Genomic DNA, 23,253 nt, shown 5'->3' with positions numbered 1-23,253 from the left:
ATATAACAGAAGATGAACTAAGTATTCCAAGAGAATGAAAATTTCTTTTTTTTAATTAATTTTATAATTATAATTTTTTTGCAATTATGGCATTCTTAGACAATAGAAAAAATTCTGCAATTTGATAAAACAATTCTAGTCTTCAGGGTGAAGTTCAATGAACATTTCATTTTACCATAGAACAAAAATCACTTAATTTTCAGTAAACTCCTGGAGAATTATTTTCCTAAAACCATTCAGTCTCTGACCATTCTCTTTAAGAATTCTCTTTTCGGGACCTGTATGTGCCAAAGCTCTTTTTGTTGTAGCTAGAAACTGTAAGTTGAATGGATGCCCATCAATTGGAGAATGGTTGGGTAAATTATGGTATATCAAGGTTATGGAATATTATTGCTCTGTAAGAAATGACCAGCAGGAGGAATACAGAGAGGCTTGGAGAGACTTACATCAACTGATGCTGAGTGAAATGAACAGAACCAGAAGATCGCTGTACACTTCAATGCTGTATGAAGATGTATTCTGATGGAAGTGGATATCTTCAACATAAAGAAGATCCAACTCACTTCCAGTTGATCACTGATGGACAGAAACAACTACACCCAGAGAAGGAACACTGGGAAGTGAATGTAAATTGTTAGCACTACTGTCTATCTACCCAGGTTACTTATACCTTCGGAATCTAATACTTAATGTGCAACAAGAAAATGGTATTTACACACATATATTGTATCTAGGTTATATTGTAACACATGTAAAATGTATGGAATTGCCTGTCATCGGGGGGAGAGAGTGGAGGGAGGGGGGGATAATTTGGAAAAATGAATACAAGGGATAATATTATTTAAAAAATTACTCATGCATAAAAAAAAAGAATTCTCTTTTCTAGGAAGTCAAAGGTAAACTTGAGATATTTCCATTAATTGACATAATCAAAAAGTCTTCATTTTTTCCTCTTAGTCTGAAGATTATCCAAATCTGGTCAAAGTGGATCAAAGTGGGACTTCTTAGTCTTTTCTATTCATCTTCAAAATTATATTAGGCAGGAGTCCTTTCCTGGGCTGGGTTGAAAAAAGGGGAGAAGGATTCTGTTTAAAAATTGATTAAGAAAGGCTGATAAAGCTTCTCTCATATTAGTACAAAGACTTCAGACTAGTATAATTTTAAAGTTTCTTAAAATTTCTAAAATGGGAAGCCCAAACACTTTAGTCTGCTTCTATAGAATGCTGCCTAGTCTATAGAATGTAAGTTTTTGGGAGCAGGGGAGAATGGCTATTTAAATTTATTTTTTAGTTTCCAGATCTAGAATAGTTTGTCACAAGAAGATGCTTAATACATGTTTCTGTTGAATTTAACCTTTGTTAAATGAAGAGTGTAAATAAGACACTGGTCATGACTGATTATGAGGCCTACATCTTAGCAGAAATTCATTCATTTTACATGCTGAAAAGTTGGATGATTTTTTATATTTAAATAATAATAATAGCTTTAACTTGGATGATTAAAAATATGGTGCTACTTTCAACAGAAATAGGGAAGTCAAAAAGAGGGGAGATAAATTTGAGATGCTTGTGGGACATCCAGCTGGAAATACCTAATAGACAGTTGGAGGTACAAAACTTGAGTTTATGAAGGAGACTGGGGCTGTATATATGATTTGGGATTAATCTGCATGGAGGTAATAGCTGAACTCATGTGAATTAATGAATTTCCCAAGAGAATACAGAAAAAATGGAGAGAGTGAAGATCAGAGTGCTAAGGTACATCCACAAATAGCAAGTAGAACAAGGATGATTAGTCATCAAGAGAGACTGAGGAACATTAGTAGGAGAACCAAAATAGAGAACCAGGTTATAAAAATCTAGGCAAGAGAGTGATTCTAGAAGAGGGGGAGAGGATGACAAAATTAAATGCTGTAGAGAAGTCAAAATGTCTTAAGGACTAAAAAAAAGCCATTGGATCTGGCAGTTAATAGATCATTAGTCATTTAATGAGAGACAAAATTGTAAGCCAAGTTACGAGGAGGATGAGAAGAGTGAAATGAATAAATGGAGGAGAGATGTAGGGACGAAATCCAGATAATCAGAATCTGCATAGTATTCTATCAGGACAACATTGAGACTCTAAAACAAAGTGCTTCATGTGGTCTGAATTGGAAGGCTTTTACCCTGAGAAGCCATGTTGAATGGAGGAATGGTTGCAAATAGTAAGATCTGGATTTGAATCTCCACTCATTCTCTTATTACTTTTATGATCTTAAATGAGTCACCCAATGTTTTTTGTCATCAGTTTCCTAGTATGTCCAACTTGGATAATACTTGTGTTCCCTGTGTTGGCTCTTAAGGCCTACATAAATATTAATTCCCACTTAACTGATTTTAGAATTGTAGTCAATCTAATAAGAGATCCCGTCTAATATCTTCTCTTTACAGATAAGGAAGTAGAGGGTCATAGGGCGTATGTGGCTTGGCCAAAGTCACATAGTAGCAGATTGCAAATTTGAATCCAGATTCTCTGACTGCAAATCTTGTGGTTGTTCTTTCAAGGAAGATTTCATGGAGAAAGTAACAATTGAATTGGTCTTCAAAGCATAGGAAGGGAAATACCTGGGGAACAAATTGAACAGAAGACTACATATATTCAGTTTGTAAGTAGAAGATAGATGGTTATGTATCAAGAGGGATAACAGATGGACATGCAGAGAGAGCCAAATTAAGTCCAGTACTGATATCTGAATAACACTGGCAGTCTTCTACCTTCAAGAGGTAGATTTTTTAGGAATAACTTATGGGATGTAGGCATACTATGATCTATACTGAGAGTCTACTTTAGATTTAAGAGGGTTAATTAACTTGAATGGAAAATTTAAAAATACATCTTTTTCTCTAGCTTCTAATTCAGTGGTTCTCAATATGTAGAACTGAGATTCCTGAAGTTCTCCAAGACCCTTTTAGAAGGTTCATTAAGTCAAAATTATTTTCATAACAACACTAAGTTATAATTTCTATTGCAGTATACATTGATAGATTTAACCAATATAAACAAAAATTCTTTAGGGTCCTCAACAATTTTTAAGAGACAAAGTTTGAGAAACTCTGTTCTTAATGAAGTTTAGTATTTCCTACTATTAATAATTTAAAAAGCCCCAACCTATCCCTAGAACTTAACACAATGCCTGGTACATAGTAGGCAATGAGTAAATGTTCTCAAACTAAGGCCCGAGAGCCATAAGAGGCCCGCTGAGGACATTTATGTGGTTGTCGGGCTTATGGCAAATGGGCTGAGGGGCGGAGCCAGAGTGTGAGCTTTTGTTTTTACTATAGTCCTATCCTCCAATAGTCTGAGGGACAGTGAACTGGCCCTATTTAAAAAGTTTGAGGACCACTGGTATATATTATCTACTTATTTATAGTTAAACTATTATTATTTATGTGGTACATAGTATATAAAAGTATATATAGTATTTATATTCTCTATACATTGTCAAGGGCTATAAATGAGCAGATGCAAGGTAACCTGGCACATGAGGCTAATTACCAATTGGACAATTCTCTATTACCATGTTTGAAGGATGACCCTCCCCAACTATTCGGTGCTGGCTCCATCGGTGGGTGTGGACAAAGAAGGGGAAGTGAGGTCAGTGGATGGAGTAGGAAGAGGAAAAGGATCATTCCTTTGGTGGTGGAGAGAAAGGAAGGAGGTGTGGAGATTGCTGGATCTGATCCCCTGATGGTGACCCCAAAAGACCAAGAATAAAGATTGCTTATCCTGACTCTGGCTGATTCTAAGAGATCAGGGTCACAACATTTGGCCCCAACAATACATAGACATATAAAATATATAAATATATATTATTCACATACTCTTATTAGTACATACTACACACACACACACACACACACACACACACACACACACACATATATATATAATACGCTCTTGTAGAAGGTGGAACCTTGTTTCAAGTATGCTCCCTCTACACCCTCTAAGACATATAGCCCCATATACATATATATAAAACACATACTTATAAATATATGGATAAATGTATATACACTATACATATACACACAAATACATATAGATACACTACACAAATATGATACATTCACATGTAGATTCTATGTAAACACCCATGTGATGTACTACATAAAACATATAGTTATATTATGTGGTACTATATAGCAGGTCCTTTTCCTACTTGGAGACCTCTTTTTGCCCAAAAGATTTTCAGATGGGAGCTACACCGGTGTATAAAATAGTTATACAAATCAAACATTTGCTGATAATAAATCATAAAGAAATTTATTTTAAAACAATGCTCTGGCATACATATAATTTTACCATTTATTAAAGACCAAAGCAAACCTCTATACTAAAGAGATGGATGCTTTGTTTATTTTTACATAATTAAGTTCTCATGGTATATCTGATACTTTTTATTGTTGGCAAATTTTTCTTGACTCCGACATTAGTTGCAGAACTCCACAGTTGAAAAGCATAACTATATATGATATAGAGCATACATATGTGATACAATACTACAGAATACTAGAGTATATAGTAGGGCCTACATGTACTCCATGTTTACATAGTATGTCATATATACTGGGATAAACAACTGTAAATAGTTAAGAAAAGTATTTAAGCATATGAAAATGTAAACCATCTTTTCAAAAGTTTTCCAAGTTAGTCTGCTTATAAGGATACAAAAGCATCCCTTGCAACCCGTGCCTTTAGGGGAGAGGGGGAGTACGAGGCTAAGACGTCACAGTTTGGGAAACACACACGTAGGGGCTGCCCCGCCCACTGCAGACCACGCTACCTGAGCGAAGAAAGGGCCCGCTAGCAACGGAGGGCGGGGCCGTGTTGCCTTTCCACCTGTGCCCAAGTTCCCATTGGTCAGACGCGAGGCGAGAGGTGGAGGAGGAGCCACGCGCAGAGAGATCTCAGGCCGCAGCCGAACCAGCGCATGCGCACAGGGCCTCGCGGATTAGCGGACATAACCGGTTTCGGCGTGCCCGGTCTCCTCCCATCAGTGAGTCCCGACTTTCCGCTCTCCTGCCAGCGCTCAGTGGAAGACCATGGCTGATCCTCGCGTGAGACAGATCAAGATCAAGACAGGGGTCGTGAAAAGGTAAGTGCCAACGTCTCCCTCAGTGCTTCCCTCACGGCTGGGCGGGCTTGGCCCGGGGTCGGGAGGCCCGGCCGAGGCCGGGCCCGATGGCCTGTGCCATTAGTCTTCGGACATCTTACCTGCCCAGTGCCGATGGAGGGGCGGGGACCAACCCGAGGGGGTGGGACGGAGGTCCTCGCCTCGCCCTCCTCCCTTCCCCGTCCCTCCCCTCCCCTTCGCGGGTGCTGAATCTCGAGCGGGAGGCTCGGGTGGGGCCGAATTACGGAGCGCCTCGGGCAGGGGGCGTGGAAGGGACGCGCAGCCCTCCTCCCTGGGACTCGATTTCTTCGCGCCATCCCAGTCCCCCTTGAGGGGGCGGGGCTATCCCGAGGCCTGGAGCTGGCTCCTGGGCCCAGCCCGGAGCCTCGGGGCCTGCACACTCCTTCAGTTCTTGAACTTGGGAGAAAGTTCTTTGGAGAGGCTGGCTTCTCTGGGAATTTTAGGGTGCCCTCCAACTTTCGTCCGCCGCCGGTCTGAAGACGGATCCGGGCGTTCGGAAGTCTAGGGAGGGCCCAGCCCAGAACTGGCACCCTCAGTGCTGCAGGAATCCGGGGTTGGCTTCCAGGGCGTCTCCCAATTTCTCCTTCCCCCAAATCTGCTTTTAAGTCCGGTGTCACACGTGTCCTGTCCGGCCGCGCGGTGCTATTAAACAGCTGCCCAAGGAAAGCGACTTTTGCGTTGGGATGCAGCGGCCTCGGTAGAGTCCTGTTAACAAGGTTCCAAACGGTTAAGATCATTCTTTAATTGAGTACTTTGAGATAAAAGATAAACCAGTTGTGGAAAAGGCCCCGGCTCCCAACCCTGGTCTGTTGAGTCACAATGTATTATTCATTATTGGCAAAGGAGTATCATCGTGACGTGTGCCAACCTGAGGAAGAGCAGTGCAAGAAAAGGAGAGAAAATCTGAACTCATTAACTTAAACTATAATTAGTGCCTTACTGTACTTTTACATTGAATGTTTGACTATTAAGCAGTAAAAGGCTCATCTTTCGAGGTTCTTAAGTCGAGTTTTCTAATTGTGAGATAGGATTCTTGGATTTACACACATTGATTTTTCTTATGGTAAATTACGTGATTTTAGTTACTCCGGGTCAGTTGCCCTTCATCCGGAAGAGGACCAAAATGACATCACTGTTGGGATCCATGGTGTCTGATTGTGACTTGATAACGACCAATACAATCCAGGAAGGCTATACGCCATAGGTTGGACACAAATAAACCGGATGAATTTTGAATCTTTAGAAGGAAAGACACCATATAAAACTAATCAAGTGATACTTTTTTTAGGATTTGGTACCTAACATGTATTTATATTTTTTAAAAATAGGGTGGATTTTTTCTGGGCAAAAACTATACAATTTTTTGTATAAGATAAAAATAAAAGTAATATAATCCTTTTATAGTAGTCTCAGTCAATCCATGAATAAGGTATTTAAGGACTCTGTCAAGTATCACGCTAGGATGGTTGATAAAAAAAGACAAAAATAAAACAGCTCCTGCCTTCAAGGATTTTGTTAAGCCATTCAGTTGTTAGTTCTGCCCAATTCTTTGTGATCTTCTGGACATAGTCTGTGAGTTTTTTTTTTGTTTTGTTTTATTTTTTGCAAAGATTCTGGAATGGATTGCCATTTCTTTCTTCAATTTAAACTTTTTTGCCCCCAGGAGAAAGTAGCTGGGAGAAAGGCATCAGGAAAGAATCTTATAAAACTTATTGAAGGTGGAGTGAGCAGAGTTGAAAGAAATTTCATAAATTTAGAGATGAGGAGCATTCTAGGCATATGGGACAGATTAGGTAAACATTCTAAGGTGGGAAAAGGGACTAAGTGTTGTGTGGGAGGAAGTTAGTGCACTTAAAAATCCATTGACTTTTATTAAATGCTTATTCTTGATTCCGGGGTAGAGGAATGACTTTAAATTATTCATTCCCTGCTCTCAGTGAGATGATGCTGTTGATTTCCTTTCTATTTGGGTTTGTGATTTCATCCCTGTAAAGGAGTGATGTAATAAATCACTTCCCTTTTTTAGTGTAGATCTGTAATTTAAGAGGTGACTTTCAGATTTATCTTACATGTAACTTGTTTGTGCATAATTATTTTTATGTTTCTTTGAGCATTTTTTCTGGTTGCTTGCTTTCCTCTTCTACTCCCACTGTTGATTTCCTTGGCTTCCTTTAAATTCCAACTATAATCCCAGTTCTGCCTCCCTAATTCCTTTTTAATTCCAGTGCTTTCCCTCTTTTAACAATTTCTTATTTATGCTATATAGAGCTCTCTTTGTATATATTTGTTTACATGTTGTCTTCTCCATTAAATTAAAACTCTTTGAATGTGGGGACTGTCTTTTGTTAACGTCTTGTTTTAAGTAAATAGGCAGCCAATAAATTTATCAAGTATTATATGCCAGGCACTGCACCTTTAATCACTGGGAATTTAAAAAAAAAACAAAAACCAAAAGATAGTTCCTGTCTTCTAGAAGCTTACAAATTAATGGGGGAAACAACATGCAAATATGTACAAAACAAGGTGGATTAATAGAAAATCATTAACCGAGGGAAATCATTACAATTAAGAATAGTTGAGGAAGGCTTTCAGTAAAGTAACCTAGGCATTGGGAGATAGCCAGAGAAAATTACTGAAACTGAGAAATGAAGTGTCATGTTGGTGGAACAGTCAAGCCAGGAGAACCAGTATCACAGATTTGAAGAGTATGTGTTGAGGAATAACCTGGGTACTAGGTTATGAAGGAGCTTTTGAGCATCAAACAGAAGATGTTGATCATGGAAATGATATAGAGTTTATTCAGTAGAGTAGTGGAGGGTGGGGAACATGAGCAAAATCACTGATATTCTGGGGCTTTTGGCCTCTGGGTCCAGGGCTGTCTCCATCGGGGTTTGAGGGAAGTGTGGTAATCTGCTGTGGGGTTAGTAATATGACTTGCCTCAAAGCTGTTGCTTTCCTGTCTCTCCTTCAGGATGCCTTGTTATTTGTCATTCTTGTGTAGGTGACTTTTGGTCATGGTGACTGATCACATCTCTGAGTTTGCTTCTTGGAATGATGACCATGGGTTTTGGTTTGGAAGCAGAACAAATGATCTAAGGGTATTATTCTTCTTGACTCTCTTGATTTCAGGGGTATGTGCTATTATTCCATTTTGCAGAAATAGAAATTGATGCTAAGTGAGTCTGAGGGACTTGCGTAAGGACACACAAACAGTAAGAGTCTGAGATATGGAACACACTTCCAGTGTCATTCATACAAAAATATAGTTGTATTTCCCTATACCAATCTAATCTTGGGGAATAATGGACTCATTTAGTCACTTGGTATAAAGCATTTATGCTTTCAAGTTTACTTCTGAATCTGATAGATGAATCCTGTCTCTTGCTTGCTCTTATTTAGTGGTTTTGAAATCCACTTTCAAAGTTTATAGGAAGTATTACTACCTAAATCTTTTTCTTCAGCAAGATTTGCTAATCTGATTACATAGACACTTGAGCAATTAAGGGCTGATTAATAGGGTTCAGAACTGAATCCAGGGAATTTTGGGACATAAAGAGGGTTGAAATCCTTGTTCTAGTCTAATTTCCTCATTTTGCAGAAAAGAAAATTGAGATCTAGGGAGGTAAAGTGACTTGTCCCCAAAAATTAGTTAAAAGAGCAAGAATTATAACTGTTCTCTTGTTATGGAATATTATTGTTCTGAAAAAAACGATTAGCAGGATGATTTCAGGGAGGCTTGGAAAGACTTACATAATCTGATGCTAAGTGAGATGAACAGACCAGGAGAATAATATCATTCATTATACACGGCAACAACAACACTACAATGATCAATTCTGATGGATGTGGCTCTCTTCAACAATGAGATGATTCAGAACAGTTCCAATTTTTCAGTGATGAAGAGCCATCTACACCTGGAGAGAGAACTGGGAACTTAGTGCTGTTCACAATATAGAATTTTCACTCTTTTTGTTGATGTTTGCTTGCATTGTATTTTGCTTCTCTCTGTCTCTCTTTCTGTCTCTGTCTCTTTTACTGGTTTGATTTGATTTTGGTTGTATGGATGAGTATGCATGTAATGGATTTGACATGTACCAAGTTTAGCATGTATTGGATTGTTTGCCATCTAGCAGGGAAGGCGTGGGGGGGAATTGGAACATGGGATTTTGCAAGGGCTAATTTTGAAGAATTGTCCATGCATATGGTTTAAAAAGTGAAAACCTTTAATAAAGAAAAAATAATTTAAAAAAGAATTATAACTGTTCTCTCAATAAATCTGGAATATTGGCTTCAATTCTGGGGACCATGGTTTAAGGAGATTAATAAACTGGAAAACATCCAGAGAAGAGCAGCCAGAATGATGAAGGGCTTTAAATTCATGCCATGTGAGCATCATGGGAATTGAAAAGAAATCAGCTGAAGAAAAGAAGAGACTCTGTGATGAACATGAGTTAATTTCAAATAGTTGGAAGATTTTCATGGGGTGGGGCAGGTGGTGGTAAGATTTGTTTAGTTTGGCTCCAGAGGACAGAACCAGAAGATGCAAAGCAGCAAATTTAGGGGCAGCTAGATGGTGCAGTGGATAATCAGCTCTGAAGTCAGGAAGACCTGAGTTCAAATATGGCCTCAGACACTTAGAACTTCCTAGCTGTGAGATACATCCTGCACAACTCATTTAATCCCAGTTAACCTCAAGTTTAAAAAAAAAAAAAAAAAAAAAGGTAAATTTAGTTTTGTTTTAATTGAAATATATTGGAAAGACTTCCTGTTGTCAAAATTTGGGATGAGCTACCTAAGAGGTGATAGTGATGGCTTTCCCTTTTTAAATATCACCCGAAAGTTACTGATAAATGGCCTAAGGATATGAACAGGCAATTTTCAGATGAAGAAATTAAAGCAAGCTATAGTCATGAAAAAAAGTCACTAAATTATTATTGATCAGAGAAATGCAAATTAAAACAACTGAGATATCACCTCAGTTTTGGCTAAAATGATAAGAAAATGATAAATGCTGGGGAAGATGAGGGAAAATTGGAATACTACATTTTTTTCTTTTTCTTTTCTTTCTTTCTTTTTTTTTTTTTTTTTTTTTTGGTGTAGTTGTGAACTGATATAGCTATTCTAGAAGGCAATTTGGAACTATGTCCCAAGGATTATATACTTTGATTCAGCAATACGGCTACTAGGTGTGTATCCCAAAGAGATCATAAAAAAGGGAAGAGGACTCACATGTTTATAGCAGCTTTTTGTAGCGGCAAAGAAATGAAAATTGAGAGGATGCCCATCATAACTGAACAAATTATGATATGTGAATGTAATGGAATAGTGATCAGGCAGATCTCACAACCTGGAAAGACTTACATGAACTGATGCTAAGTGAAATAAGTAGAACCAGAGAACCTTGTATACAGTCATAACAAGATTATAAGATGATCAAATGTGATAGACATAGTAGTTCTTAGCAATACAGTAATCCAAGAAAATTCTAAAAGATTCGAGATGGAGAATGTGATTCACATCCAGAGAGAATCGTGGAATCTGAATGCAGATCAAAACATACTATTCTCCCTTTTGCTTTTTTTTTCTCTTTTGTTCAGATTCTTGTTTCACAACATGACTAAATGTGGAAATATGTCTAATATGACTGTATATATATAATTATCAGATCGTTTTCCATCTTTGGAGGGGGAATGGAAGAGAGGAAGGGAGACAAATTTGGAACTCAATCTTATAAAAGTAGTGAATGTTGAAAATTATTATTACATGTAATTGGAAAAAATTATTAAAAATAAAATAAAAGTGACTGGATAATCCCTTGTTGGATATATTATAATGGGAATTTACTTTGTGTGTGGGGTTATACTAGATATTTACTGAGCTCATTCCCTCTTTCATATTTTGTAATTTTCATTCTTTGATTCTTCTGATTTGTGTTACATGGATTGTTGAGTCATTTCAGCTGTTTCTGACTCTTGGTGACTTCATTTGGGAATTTATTGACAGATACTGGAGTAGTTTGCCATTTCTTTCTCCAGCTTAACTTTTTTACAGATGAGGTAATTGGGACAATCTAGGGTTAAATAACTTGTCCAGAGTCAGATGACTAGTAAAAGTCTGGGGCAAATTTTTGAACTCAAGAAGATGCTGGCTTCACGCCCAGCACTCTATTGTACCACCTATCTGGTTACTCTATTATAAAAGTTTTCCTCCCAGTTTCATCCACTTTAGTTTCTAGTTTGTGTAAAGATAAAATTTACTTCTGTTTCACCAGATGATTCCTGAAATACCTAGGTAGTTTGGTTATAAATATATTATTTGGTCATACTTGGAAATCTTCAGTGAGTTTTGTGGTGATACATGCCTCTTGAAAAGCAGTGTTCTGCCATATGGTGCTTATGTTAAAATTTTAATGATGCTTTGATAAAGAATTTGCTCCAAGAAAGAAGAAAAATAGGGAATTCATGTTAATTGTTGTGCAATTTAAAACAAACTACTTATGTGAATAGTTTTCTTAAGTAGTATTATTTTCTAGAAATAGTTTACTAGTTTTTGTGGTCATTCATTGTATGATTATCAAAGTTTTCTCTCAGAAAAAATGCACCCATTCACTTAACATAAAAAATTGCTTTAATCACTTTTCAAAAACAACTTATTTAACAATAAGGGCAGCTGAAATGTCGTATTGGTTGAATTAATGAATAGATTAAAAATAACTTCCTTAAATATATCTTCATATAGCCATTTTGTGTTGCTAATGAACAAAAATTTAATGTGAACATAGAGTGTTAGGGCATGTGAAATAGCACTGACATTGGCCCATAGTTTCCCTCTGATTAAATGAAAGTGACATCAGTAGATTAGAATGAGACTAAGACAATTCACACTGCAATTGTGTTAGTTTAACTTTAACAATCTTTTAACACTCTTGTTTAAATGTAGCTGACATACCATAATTACAAATCTACAAGCCTTGATTATAGAATTTTACATCATGAACCTATGGGGAAATTGCATTGATTTTTGTACAGCAACCCTTTCAGAAACCACCTTTCCCAAACTGTGGCATCTTCCCAAGTTTGTTTATACTTTACTCTGCTGTAGTTTGAGGATGTATATGGACCCATTCCATTTATTTATTATAGCTTTTATATACATACATATATATATATATATTATATATAATTCTAGCATTTATTATACCTTTTTTCTTCAGCAATATTTGTTAATATAACAATGTGAATTTTATTTTTTTAATGATGTAAATCTGAAAACTTATTTTGATATAAATGTGCACTGTCCCACATTATTAATCAGATATGTGGCACATTTTCCCCAAAATGGGAAAAATGTGACATGATTCAACTTATGTTCTCTGAGGTCTTTTCAAGCTGTTATTCAGTAATCTGAAATAATCACTATGCAAGTAATATTTTCTGTCTTTATTTCTCCTCTTGACTCTTACTCCCTTTTTTGAAGTTAGATGTAAAATTTTAAATGCAGCATCCTTTTGGAGTTGAGGAAATAGCCTGCTCTCCTCCTGTGTCATCCTCTTTGCTGTGAGATGAAGGTAACCTTAAGGTGTCCATTTTTCCACTTTTGAAAACTGGCTCATTGTTTTTGAAGTTTGAGTAGGTTATATTTGCTTCCCCAAAAGAGAGGTCTAAAGTACAATAAGCCTGAAGCAGAGGAATGGTATCAACTTTTTACTAGCTCCTTGTCAACAATTATTTGGTAGAGGCCAAAGTAGAGGAATAATTGCTAAGAGTTATAAATGATAGGTATTTATTTGGTCTCAAAGAAGAGAAATCTAAGATTCATTTATCAATGTATACCTCTTAGTAACTTTAAAAATATTGGACATTTAAATTAGAATTTGCTCTTTCTGTTGTTAGGTTTTTGTTTTTGTTTTTGTTTTAATCACAAAATCAGTAGCACTACAATCATCAAGCCTGAATTCTTAGATATTGATAGTCAAATATTCAGCACATACTACACTGAGTCAGGCCAGTTGTTCAATATTTCATCCATGACAGTAGCAAGAAGTAACATTTTGTAGAACAGATTTTCCCTATGCAAAACTGCCCTTAGGGAGTTAGTAATATATTGTTGAATGTTACCAATAACTGGTTGCAGATTTGCTATTGATAAATTTGTGTGAAGGAAGAGGGGGGGAGGGAGAGGATATAGGAAGAACTTTTTAGAGACCTATATGCAGAATGGCACAAAGAATAAAAAGTGAAGTTGTTTGTCCTTTCTTCTTGAAGATGACCATGACATGTAAGTGAATTGGATTTGAGTGATAGAGGACTCAAAACTATTTAAAAAGAATCCAAAAGGATCCAAAAAGATTATTAGGTTTATTCCAGGGTCATTAATAAGTCAGTGCAAAAATTGATATGATGACCCGTAGCGTAATCAAGTAGGGACTGCTTCATTTGGACGCGAGACATAAAAGTTGTCCTGCTATCCTAGAGTTGAAGCATTCTTGCTTTTATTTTCTTGCTTATGTATTAAGAGTACCTTAGTATTCTCTATTTAAAAAGTAGTATGTAATATACTTTAGAAGAATTTATATCATTTTATGAAAAGTTTAGATATTTTTAAGAGTTACATAAAATTAAGTTAGAGTTATTTAGAATACTCAATTATAAAGAAAAGCCCTGATTAAATGAAACCCTGATTAAATGAGGCATTGCGATATAAATTCTTCTTGAGTCTGAATAACTTTGAGTTGCCTGTTACTTGCAGTAGAAAGAAGTACTTTAAAAATTGTTCTTAAGCTACTTATTTTAAGGGGTTTCCTTTCCCTTTACTTTAATTATTTTGATATTCAATGAACATAAACTATATATGTCCATACAGTTAATGAATATACTGATCCCGTTTCTAAACTGATAAAACAGCTAAATACTATTAATATTAATATTATTCCTAATATGTTTTCTATGGGGAAACTGTGTTCTGGATCTTAAATAGCTTTCTTATGAATGGTTTTCTAGAATACAATGTTCCTAAATTGGGCAATTTTTTGTATACTGGGCATTATTTATGATTCTATATTATCAAATCATGCTTACTTAGTATAGTGGTTAAAGAAACCTACCTACTTAGGCTACCTACCTAAGAAATTAGGTAGTCCTGAGGGCATATTTTGCCTCTGACCAAACTGGAGTGCCCCAGGCAACTTGAAGGCTGTGAATTGCAAAGGAAGTGGAGTTCTAGTAGAAAAGGTTCCTCCTCTGGAGCTTCCCTCTCATATTGAATGTCAAATGCTTTCAGAAAGTTTGATTTAAAATTTTTTATTTCCCCCCCAGTTTACATGTAAAACAATTTTTTTTTACATTTTTAAAAAATTTTTTGAATTCCGGATTCTCTCCCTATGAAATTGGTGTATGTGAAGTTATGCAAAACATTTCCATAAAAATCATGTTGCAGAAGAAAACATCTCTCCTCCCATCCTTGGGGAAAAAAAAAAAAAAAACCTTCAAGAAAAAACAAAATTAAAAAATAAGCACAGCCATGTAGCTGTGAATTTTTGTTGCTGTAAAAAAGGCTTCACTCATCTTCAGAAATATATTATTTTTACAATCATTTGAACATTTATTATGCATTTAATATGTCCTAGGCAATGGGGTTATAAAGACAAAATTGAAACATTCACTGTCCTCATGGAACTTAAACAAGGAATATAGCAAATACATACAAAACTCATATATACTAGAGTACTCTTGGATGGAAGAAGATTAGCAGCTGGGAGGACCAGAAAAGTTCTCAAGTAGAAAAGTAGTATTGTATTTGAGACTTTGGATTTCAAGGGGAGTTGAAGAGGGGAGAATATTCCAGGAATGAGAAAATTGTCTCTATACCTTTGCATTACCTAATGTAAAGTGCTAGGTGTGAGAATCAGCAAATTGATCCGAATGGCTGGCCCATCTAATACTTGGAAGGGGGGAGTGAAGTGAAATGAGATTGGAAAGGTAGAGATAAGTAAGATCAGGGTGAAGAATGTTCAATTTGTTCTTATGAAATTTAAAGGACTTTCACAACTTCATGGTTCTAAAAGGATATGTATCTTATAGTTCATCTTAAAATTTTGTTATTAATGTTTTTTCAAAGCATTACAACAATATTCCTATATTTTCTTCCCTTCTGCCCCTGTACTATGCTTTTAACAAGTCAAATAAAACCATACAATAGAATACAGCTACTATCATGTACATATCTAGCTATCTGACATTAGGATTAGGTGTTATACATTGGATTAATTTTGAACTCAGGTATTGGGTGGTTTTTTTTTTTTTTTTTTTTTTTTTCATTTTTTTTCCCCTTGGTTCTGCTTACTTGGCATCAGCTTATGTAAGTCTGTTTCTTTGAATTCCTGAATTTTTAGTGTAATAAAACTGCATTATATTCACATGGCACAAATCATTTAGTTCGTATTTTGTTTCCTTTTTTTTTTTTTTTCCCAACCAGAAAAGTACTGTCATGGATATATTGTGGTTTATATAAAATCCTCCTTTGATCTCCTTGGGATTTATGCCTAGAAATATAGGATTGCTAGATCAAAGAATATGAAGAGTGTAAATGATCTTTCTTGCATAATTTCAAATTGTTTTCCAGAATGTTTGGAAATTGTTTTCCAGAATGCTTGGACTAATTTACAACTCCATCAATAGTAACTTAGTATCTGATTTCCCATAGCTCTTCCATTTCTGATTATTCTTATCTTTAACAATTTGGTGGTCATGAAGTGAAAGCTCAGTAATTTTAATTTCATTTTTCATTTTGTGATAAAACATTTTCCTCTATACTTAAAATAATAATTTCTCTTCATTTTGAAGATTGTTAAGCCCTGCATTTGGAGTTATGAAGAGCTGAGTTAGAATATTGCCTTAGATGTAGTTAACTAATGGTTTTACTCTGATGAAGTCATTTAACTTTGTTGTGCCTCAGTTTTCTCATCAGTAGACCGAAAATATTGGACATCTAAATCTAGGATTTTAGGACAGTCAAAATGTATGTAAATAATGAATATGCAGAAAGCTTACCCTCAAATTTTTTATGTAAACAATCATTTTGCATTCCATTCAGTATAAACAAGTTGTCTTTTATCTGACTTAGATGAAGAAAGGAATAAAGGGGAGTATCTCATTTTCAGGGGAAGGTCACCTTGACTTCAGCTCATTTGAGCTAGGAGAAAAACTTCCATCTTCAAGGTTTAAGAAAAAGGTTCCATCTTCCTTGATAGACTAGAGCTGAAATAGACTTCAAAAGACCTATGGAGCATCTATGCTAATGAGGGCTAATGGGTTCTTAAACTGATGAAAGTGAGTCAGACAACAACATTAACCCCCTACTGTGATGTTTTAAACCACTAATAGATCTCAACCTTTTAAAGAGATAGCTTTTGATAACTAGGTGAACTCTTATGCCATTTTTCAGTATGGCTTCCACAGCTTGGTGGGGGAGTTTCATTCAGTATCTGGATACTGATCTAGTTGCATTTAAAAAAACTTGGATAATGTGATAATAGATTTAAAACTAAAAAGGACCTTGAGTCATCTAGGAGCTTTGAATTCCTAAAGCAAAAGTTAATTGTATTTGTGATTTTAATTGGTATACAAAGATCATATTGAGTGTCTTTTTAACCATATTTTCTTAGAATTCTGTGTAAACAGAATTAAAATTAAATGATGATATATTCATTGTACATCGACATAATGCTTTATTAATTAAATTTTTTAGGATTTGGAGTGTGATTTTCCCTCCTGAGGCAATTGAGGTTAAGTGACTTGGGGCAGGTTCACACAGCTAGGAAATGTCTAGTGTCTGAGGGCCATATTTGAACTCGGCTCCTCCTGATTTCAGGGCTGGTGCTGTTACCACTACCCCAACTAGCTGCCCCAGAGTGTAATTTTTAACTACTTGTTAGGACTAACCTATAGTACTACATCTTTGAAATCATAATAGAAATGGTAAGGTATGATATAGATGGATTTATGATTGTGTTTTTCTTTCAGAATACTTAAAGGTAGTGAATCTTCTTAGACTTTATATGTTTTAGTTTGGTTCATAGTTAGATGTTTATGAAGAACTTTAGAATAGCCTCGTACTTAAATTTTCATTTCATGGCTTCTTTTGTAAGAGTTAGTGTTAATTTACAGGTTTTCATATATTTGATGCTTTCACAGTAATTCTAAAACTAAAGCTCTTAATATGATATGATTTTGAAACTATATTGAAAATACTGAAAGCATGTTGTAGAGATTATTATAAATCTTAGGATGAATGGTAGAGATACTAAGTTACATTAAACAGTGTATAAATTAATGCAGTGACAGTTAGTTGCCTTTACAATGCTTTGAAGTAGAGACTTGATATAAGTACTGGAGGGCCATGGAGTAGATAATGATTTTTTTTCAGTGACCACAGGGAAATTAATGATGCTTTGACACATTAAGTTTCTATTTTCTATCCTTATTTAGAAATAATGGAAAAATACAGCACTGTTTGGAAACTGTATTTAGTTTAAAGATTCATTATCATGTCTTAAAATTAACTACTGAAAATCTTATTTGGATATTTGATTATGCTCATTCTTAAAAGTTAGTGAACAAACATAAAACATTAATAGCACCTACAGGCATCCCTCACTTCACAGAATAGTTAGCTTATGTAAATTGAAGTTCTATTAATGAAATCCCCTTTTTGTTCATTGTTGGGATTACTAGGTGAGAACTGAGGTTGTCTGGATGGTGACAAGGAAAACAAAAGAAAGGGAGAGATGGTCTTCCAAGATTGCTTTCTCTCTTTCTTGCTGCATGCATTTCTGTAGCCTCCTCTGACCTTCTCTCAAACCAATATCACTTTAAGCCTCTAAACTGCCTTTGAAGGTGAAGAATCCACCTCTGTTTTGATCTGTAATTTGCATAGGAATTTTATTCATTCATTCATTTATTTGTTTGTTTGTTTGTTTATTTATTTTAACTGATTTCAGGTGAAGAAATGCACTACCAATAAATATCTGCCCTTTTCTCTGCAACTTATTATCCTGGAGTTTAAGGTCTTGTCTAGAATTACATATTTATTTTGTGTCAGATACAGAAAAACAATTAAACAACAAATTTCCTTCTTATCTTTTATTCAAGCTACTGTGATCCAAAATACTAGAATATCGATGGATTTTTGCAAGGGTAATTTTCTGCTACTTCTGTTTCTAAGAAATGAGCCCAAAGGTCATTTCCATATGGCTTTTTTTCATTAACCCACCACATCTATTCATTATCAGAAACCTATTCCCATTTCTAAGTGTATACCAAATACAATGTGATATTTATATTTCTTATAACTAGGAAAAGTTATTTTTTGCAACATTATTTCTTTGAGGATAATGTTATTTTTTAGTTTATCTTTTTGTTTTGTTCCCCCAGAGTCTAAATTTCTTGAAAAAGTACTATACTTAATTTTTAAAAAATATTCAAATTCAACGTGTCATACTATGAATGTTCACTACATATCTTAAAATACTAATGTTCTAGACCTTTTTCTCTGAAGGAAAAAGTTTTTATTTTTAGGTAGTTGGAACAAAAAGACTAACTCCTACCACAAGTCTTTTCCTCTCTCCTTGTAATTGTCCAGAAAACCTGAATTCTCACCTTGTCACCATCCAGACAACCTCAGTTCTCACCTAGTAATCCCAACAGTTCATAGCTTCTGTGCATAATATTAGAAATAAAAATCTAGAAATAAAAAAAATTTAAAAAGTTTAAGGTGGTTGTAGCTATCTCTGGAGGATGCTGTGTTTCATAGTAGCACCTTTTGCCAGTTCTGAGAAACTAAACTGCCTACTAGTATTATGTTTTTGTAGATAATAGTTCCTAGTCTGTTGTATTTCTCAGTCTTGTTGAGGAATTTTTGGTAAAAAAAAATCTATGAATCCTATATATCAAAAATGGTCAATATATGCAGCATTATTCAATATAAGGAAGCAAATATATCTTCTATTTCAGATTTATGTAGATGTGTGTGATTAATAAAAATTCCATTAAAAAATTTTGTTGAACTCTTAACTAGCTTGTTATATATTTTTCTTAGTGCCTATTATTACATGAGATTATAAAAGACTTGTATAAGTGAGAATTTTTTTTCTTTTTTAATGTTATTAAATATTTTATTTTCTCCCAATTAATAGTAAAAACAAATTTTATTTCTCATCTCCAAGATTTTAAGCAATTTGATATATAGTTTATATATGTTTAATCATGTAAAACGTATTACTATAATAGTTATATTGTGAAGGAAGATGCAGAGCCAAAAAAAAAAAAAAAAAAAAGAAAAACAAATTTTGAAAGTGAAAAATAGTATAGTTTGAAAATTACATAATTGTATTCGGAATCCATCAGTTTCTCTCTGGAGGTAGATAACATTTTTCATCATGACTTTTTTGAATTGTCTTGGATTATTGTATTACTGAGAATAGTTAAGGTTATTTACAATTGATCATTATATATAGTATAATTGTTACTATGTTCAATGTTTTCCTGATTCTGTTCACTTCACTTTTGTGTCAGTTCATACAAGTCTCAGCAAGTTTTTTCTGTCTATTTTTATGTATCACAACTTAGACACTTTCCATTTGGGAAATTCCCTCAATTTCCAATTCTTTGCCCACTACAAAAAGAGTTACTATAAATATTTTTGTACAAATAGGTCCTTAAATACCATCCCTCCACCTCTTTTTTTTTTTCATCTCTTTGGGTCTTAGATCTAATAATGGGTTTGCTGGATCAAAGGGTGTATGCACAGTTGAAAAACACTGGACAAAGTTCCGAAGTGCTGAATGAGAAAAATTTTGGATTTTATGTTGAACAAGGGAAAATAATTATATTTTGCATGGAAAAATAATTTAAATTTAGTCTTTTATTTTTAGTATATATGCATAATCTTCAACATTCATTCACCTTTGCAAAATCTTGTGTTCCAAATTTTTTCTCCCTCCCTTCCTCTACCTCCTCTTTTAGACAGCAAATAAATTTAGTCTTCTTGATGAGTGATTTAAACAAATTTGGCTTAAAAGCTAAAATCTATACTTATTTTTTGCTTTTAATTTCTCCATATGAAATTTTATATTTTAAATAAAATAACTTTTTAAACCCAAGGATTTAGTATCTTCTGCTTTTCAGAGAACTGAAAAAACTGAAAGACAGATGATTGGCTCACTGCCACATTGAGGTTTTTTTTTTTTAAATAGATTTGAGGCAGGGACTTGTTTTGGGCAATTTAAGTGGTGTAGTAGATAAAAAGTGCCAGGCTTGGGGGTCAGGAAGATACATCTTGAGTTCAAATGTGATCTTAGACACTTACTAGCTATGTGACCCTGGACAAGTCATTTAGCCCTCTTTGCTGAAGTTTTCTTATCTGTAAAATGAACTGGAAAAGGAAATAGCACAAATCACTCTAATATCTGCCAAGAAAACCCCAAATGAAGTGACAAAGACTAACTGTAAACAACTGAATAAGGGCTTGTTAGATCGAAAGTGATGAGTTGGGAAAAAATTTTAAATTGATTGGTAGATTTGAAAGTACTCTAAAGTTAGTTAAAACTCTTGTTTTGTACTTAGCTAATTTAGTAATCTTTTAAAAAATTGCTTTGGTACACTGATTACTTTGTATTTCCATAGTGTCAGTTTTAGTTTTAAATATGACCTATCAAAGTAGTTACTTTAAAATATTCTATGTAATTTGCATCTTTTTAATGTAGAATTCTAAAACTCTGTTTAAATTTTACAAGTTTTCCCTGTTAAATAAATTGGTAATAAGAAATAATTTAGGCCCTGACTTCTATTTTAATAAAAATATTTTAGCTAAAGTAACACACTTTATTAAATGAATCTTTTAATATGTGATTGAGTTCTTTCAAATGCATATTTATTAAATCCACCTATATTAAAGCTTCTGCTAATAATAACAACAACAATGTTAATACTAATACCTCTTCCTACCCCTTCACTAAACAAACTCTGAAGGAATAAAATATAACAAATATAACAGATCTGGACTCTCATGGAACTTAACAGTCTAGTGGGCAAAGATCAACATAGATAACTGTAATGTGCATCATTACATGAAATCTTTAGGGAGTAGTTATTATATATATGATGAAAAGTATAATGGAAGAGGAGGGTAATATTTGAATTGAATTTTAAAGGATAGGTAGGAATTTATCAAATCAAGGAGAAAAGATGATCTAGACATTGAGTGGTATGAGCAAAATGATGAAGTGTTGGGGAAAGCAAAGAACATTCAGATCAGAATATATAGGGGAGTAACCCGAGAGGGTTAGAAAGGTAATGTGGTAACTGATTGTAGAGGACCTTAAATACTAGATATAGGAGATTATACTTTATAGAAATTAAGGAGCCACTGAAGATTTGAGCAGAGGAGTGACATGACTAGATTTATCAGAAAGGAAGATTATTAGTTTGGCAGTAGTATAAAGGATTCATTGAAGCACGAGAAAGGTAAGTGGAATAGAAGCAGGGAAATTCATTTGTATACTGTACTATACTGTAGTAAATTCATACTATTGCAAATAGTATAGGTGAGTGAAGGGAATAAACTAGGGTAGTAAAGGTAGAAAATAGAGGAAGCAATAAAAGGTTGAATCAACAACTAATTTTTCCCTCTCATTTAATTCTTAAATCCCAAGATACAATCAAATACTTGAAGATAAAAGACAAGATGAATAGTGGTGCCACAAAATCACTCATAAATAGGAATAGATTTAGAAGTAATGAAAATAAATTTTATTTTGAACAAAGTTTAAGAAGAATCTTAAAATTCAAAAAGCATTATTTTCTTTGGAATTTGGACTCTTAAGTTGATAGTGATCAACTTGAAGAAGTATGGTAGTGGGACTTATTGGTGGTATTAGGACTGATCTGGGTTTGAACTTCTGCCTCTGAAGTTTATTAGCTGTGAGAAGATGGGTATATCATTTAACTCTTCTGAGTCTCTTTTCCCTCGCCTATCTGTAGTACTTATTTTGCTGCCAGCTAGGTAGTATAGCACACTAGAGAGTGCTGGATCTGGAATCTCATTTTTCTGAGTTCAGATTTAGTGTCATACACCTAATAGCAAGTCACTGTTTGCTTTAATTCCTCTTTTGTTAAATGAGTTGGAGAAAGAAAGAAATGGCAAAATGCCATTTGCTTGTATAATATGACTTGGTCCTTCAGTTTCTACCATTATCCACACTACTTCCACAAACAGTTCATTCAGCCATTTGTCCAACACTTGATTGTTGACATATTGTTGGCTGGATCTTTCAGGGTCACTGAAGAACTGAACTTAATTCATAGATTTATGGTGAGAGTTAAGTGAAATATCATGTAAACTGGTATCCTTGTTGATAATTCATTAAATAAACTTGATATGAAAATTTAGAGAATAGGTAAATTCTAAAGTAGGGAATTACTTTACAGAAAGATTCCTCATGTTGTAAAAAGGGATACAGAAAGAGAAGTTCCATTTAGAATAACTGTAGACAGTATAAAGTACTTGGATTTACCTGTCAAGATATACACAGGAAATAGGTGAATATAATTAGAACTACAGAACTAATTATAGAGATTGAATTTGGATTGAAAACTTGGTATTTTATCCTTTTTTAAAGTTAGTTTTTGCATTTCTGTTTTTCCCCTTTTGACCTGATTTTTTTTTTTCTTTTTTGCAAGACATGATAAATATGGAATGTTTTTTTTAAAAAACTGCACATATTTGACTTGCATCAGATTGTTTGCTGTTTGGGGAATAGGGGGGAGGCAAGGTAGGGAGAGAAATTTGGAACACAAAGTCTTCAAAAATGAATGTTTAAAATTATCTTTACATATATTTGGAAAAATAAATTACTATTAAATTTTCTAAAAATCAGCACCTACTGAGTACCAGACATGAATAATTTTAAGTTTGTGGTATTCCAGATACACTTTGACTAGAATGGATGACAGAGGCACTATCACATACTCTCTCATTCTGAATACTAATTCTCTTATCTGTGCCTCTCTCTTATTGTCTCAGAG

The 23,253-nt window shown here is 34.5% G+C and overlaps 1 protein-coding gene across 1 annotated transcript in view; it reads left to right on the top strand.

Moving 5' to 3' along the window:
- Positions 1–4,830: 4,830 nt before the first annotated feature.
- TBCA (tubulin folding cofactor A) overlaps positions 4,831–23,253 on the top strand; it is a 73,595-nt gene continuing 55,172 nt past the window's right edge. The window contains exon 1 of the mRNA XM_074282331.1: positions 4,831–5,134. Coding sequence (XP_074138432.1) covers positions 5,082–5,134 — 53 coding nt within the window. The 5' untranslated portion in view covers positions 4,831–5,081. The remainder of the gene's footprint in view (positions 5,135–23,253) is intronic.

The sequence above is a fragment of the Sminthopsis crassicaudata genome, chromosome 1, assembly GCF_048593235.1.
Source record: "Sminthopsis crassicaudata isolate SCR6 chromosome 1, ASM4859323v1, whole genome shotgun sequence".
Lineage (NCBI taxonomy): Eukaryota > Metazoa > Chordata > Mammalia > Dasyuromorphia > Dasyuridae > Sminthopsis > Sminthopsis crassicaudata.
This window is presented reverse-complemented; position numbering and strand designations above follow the sequence as displayed.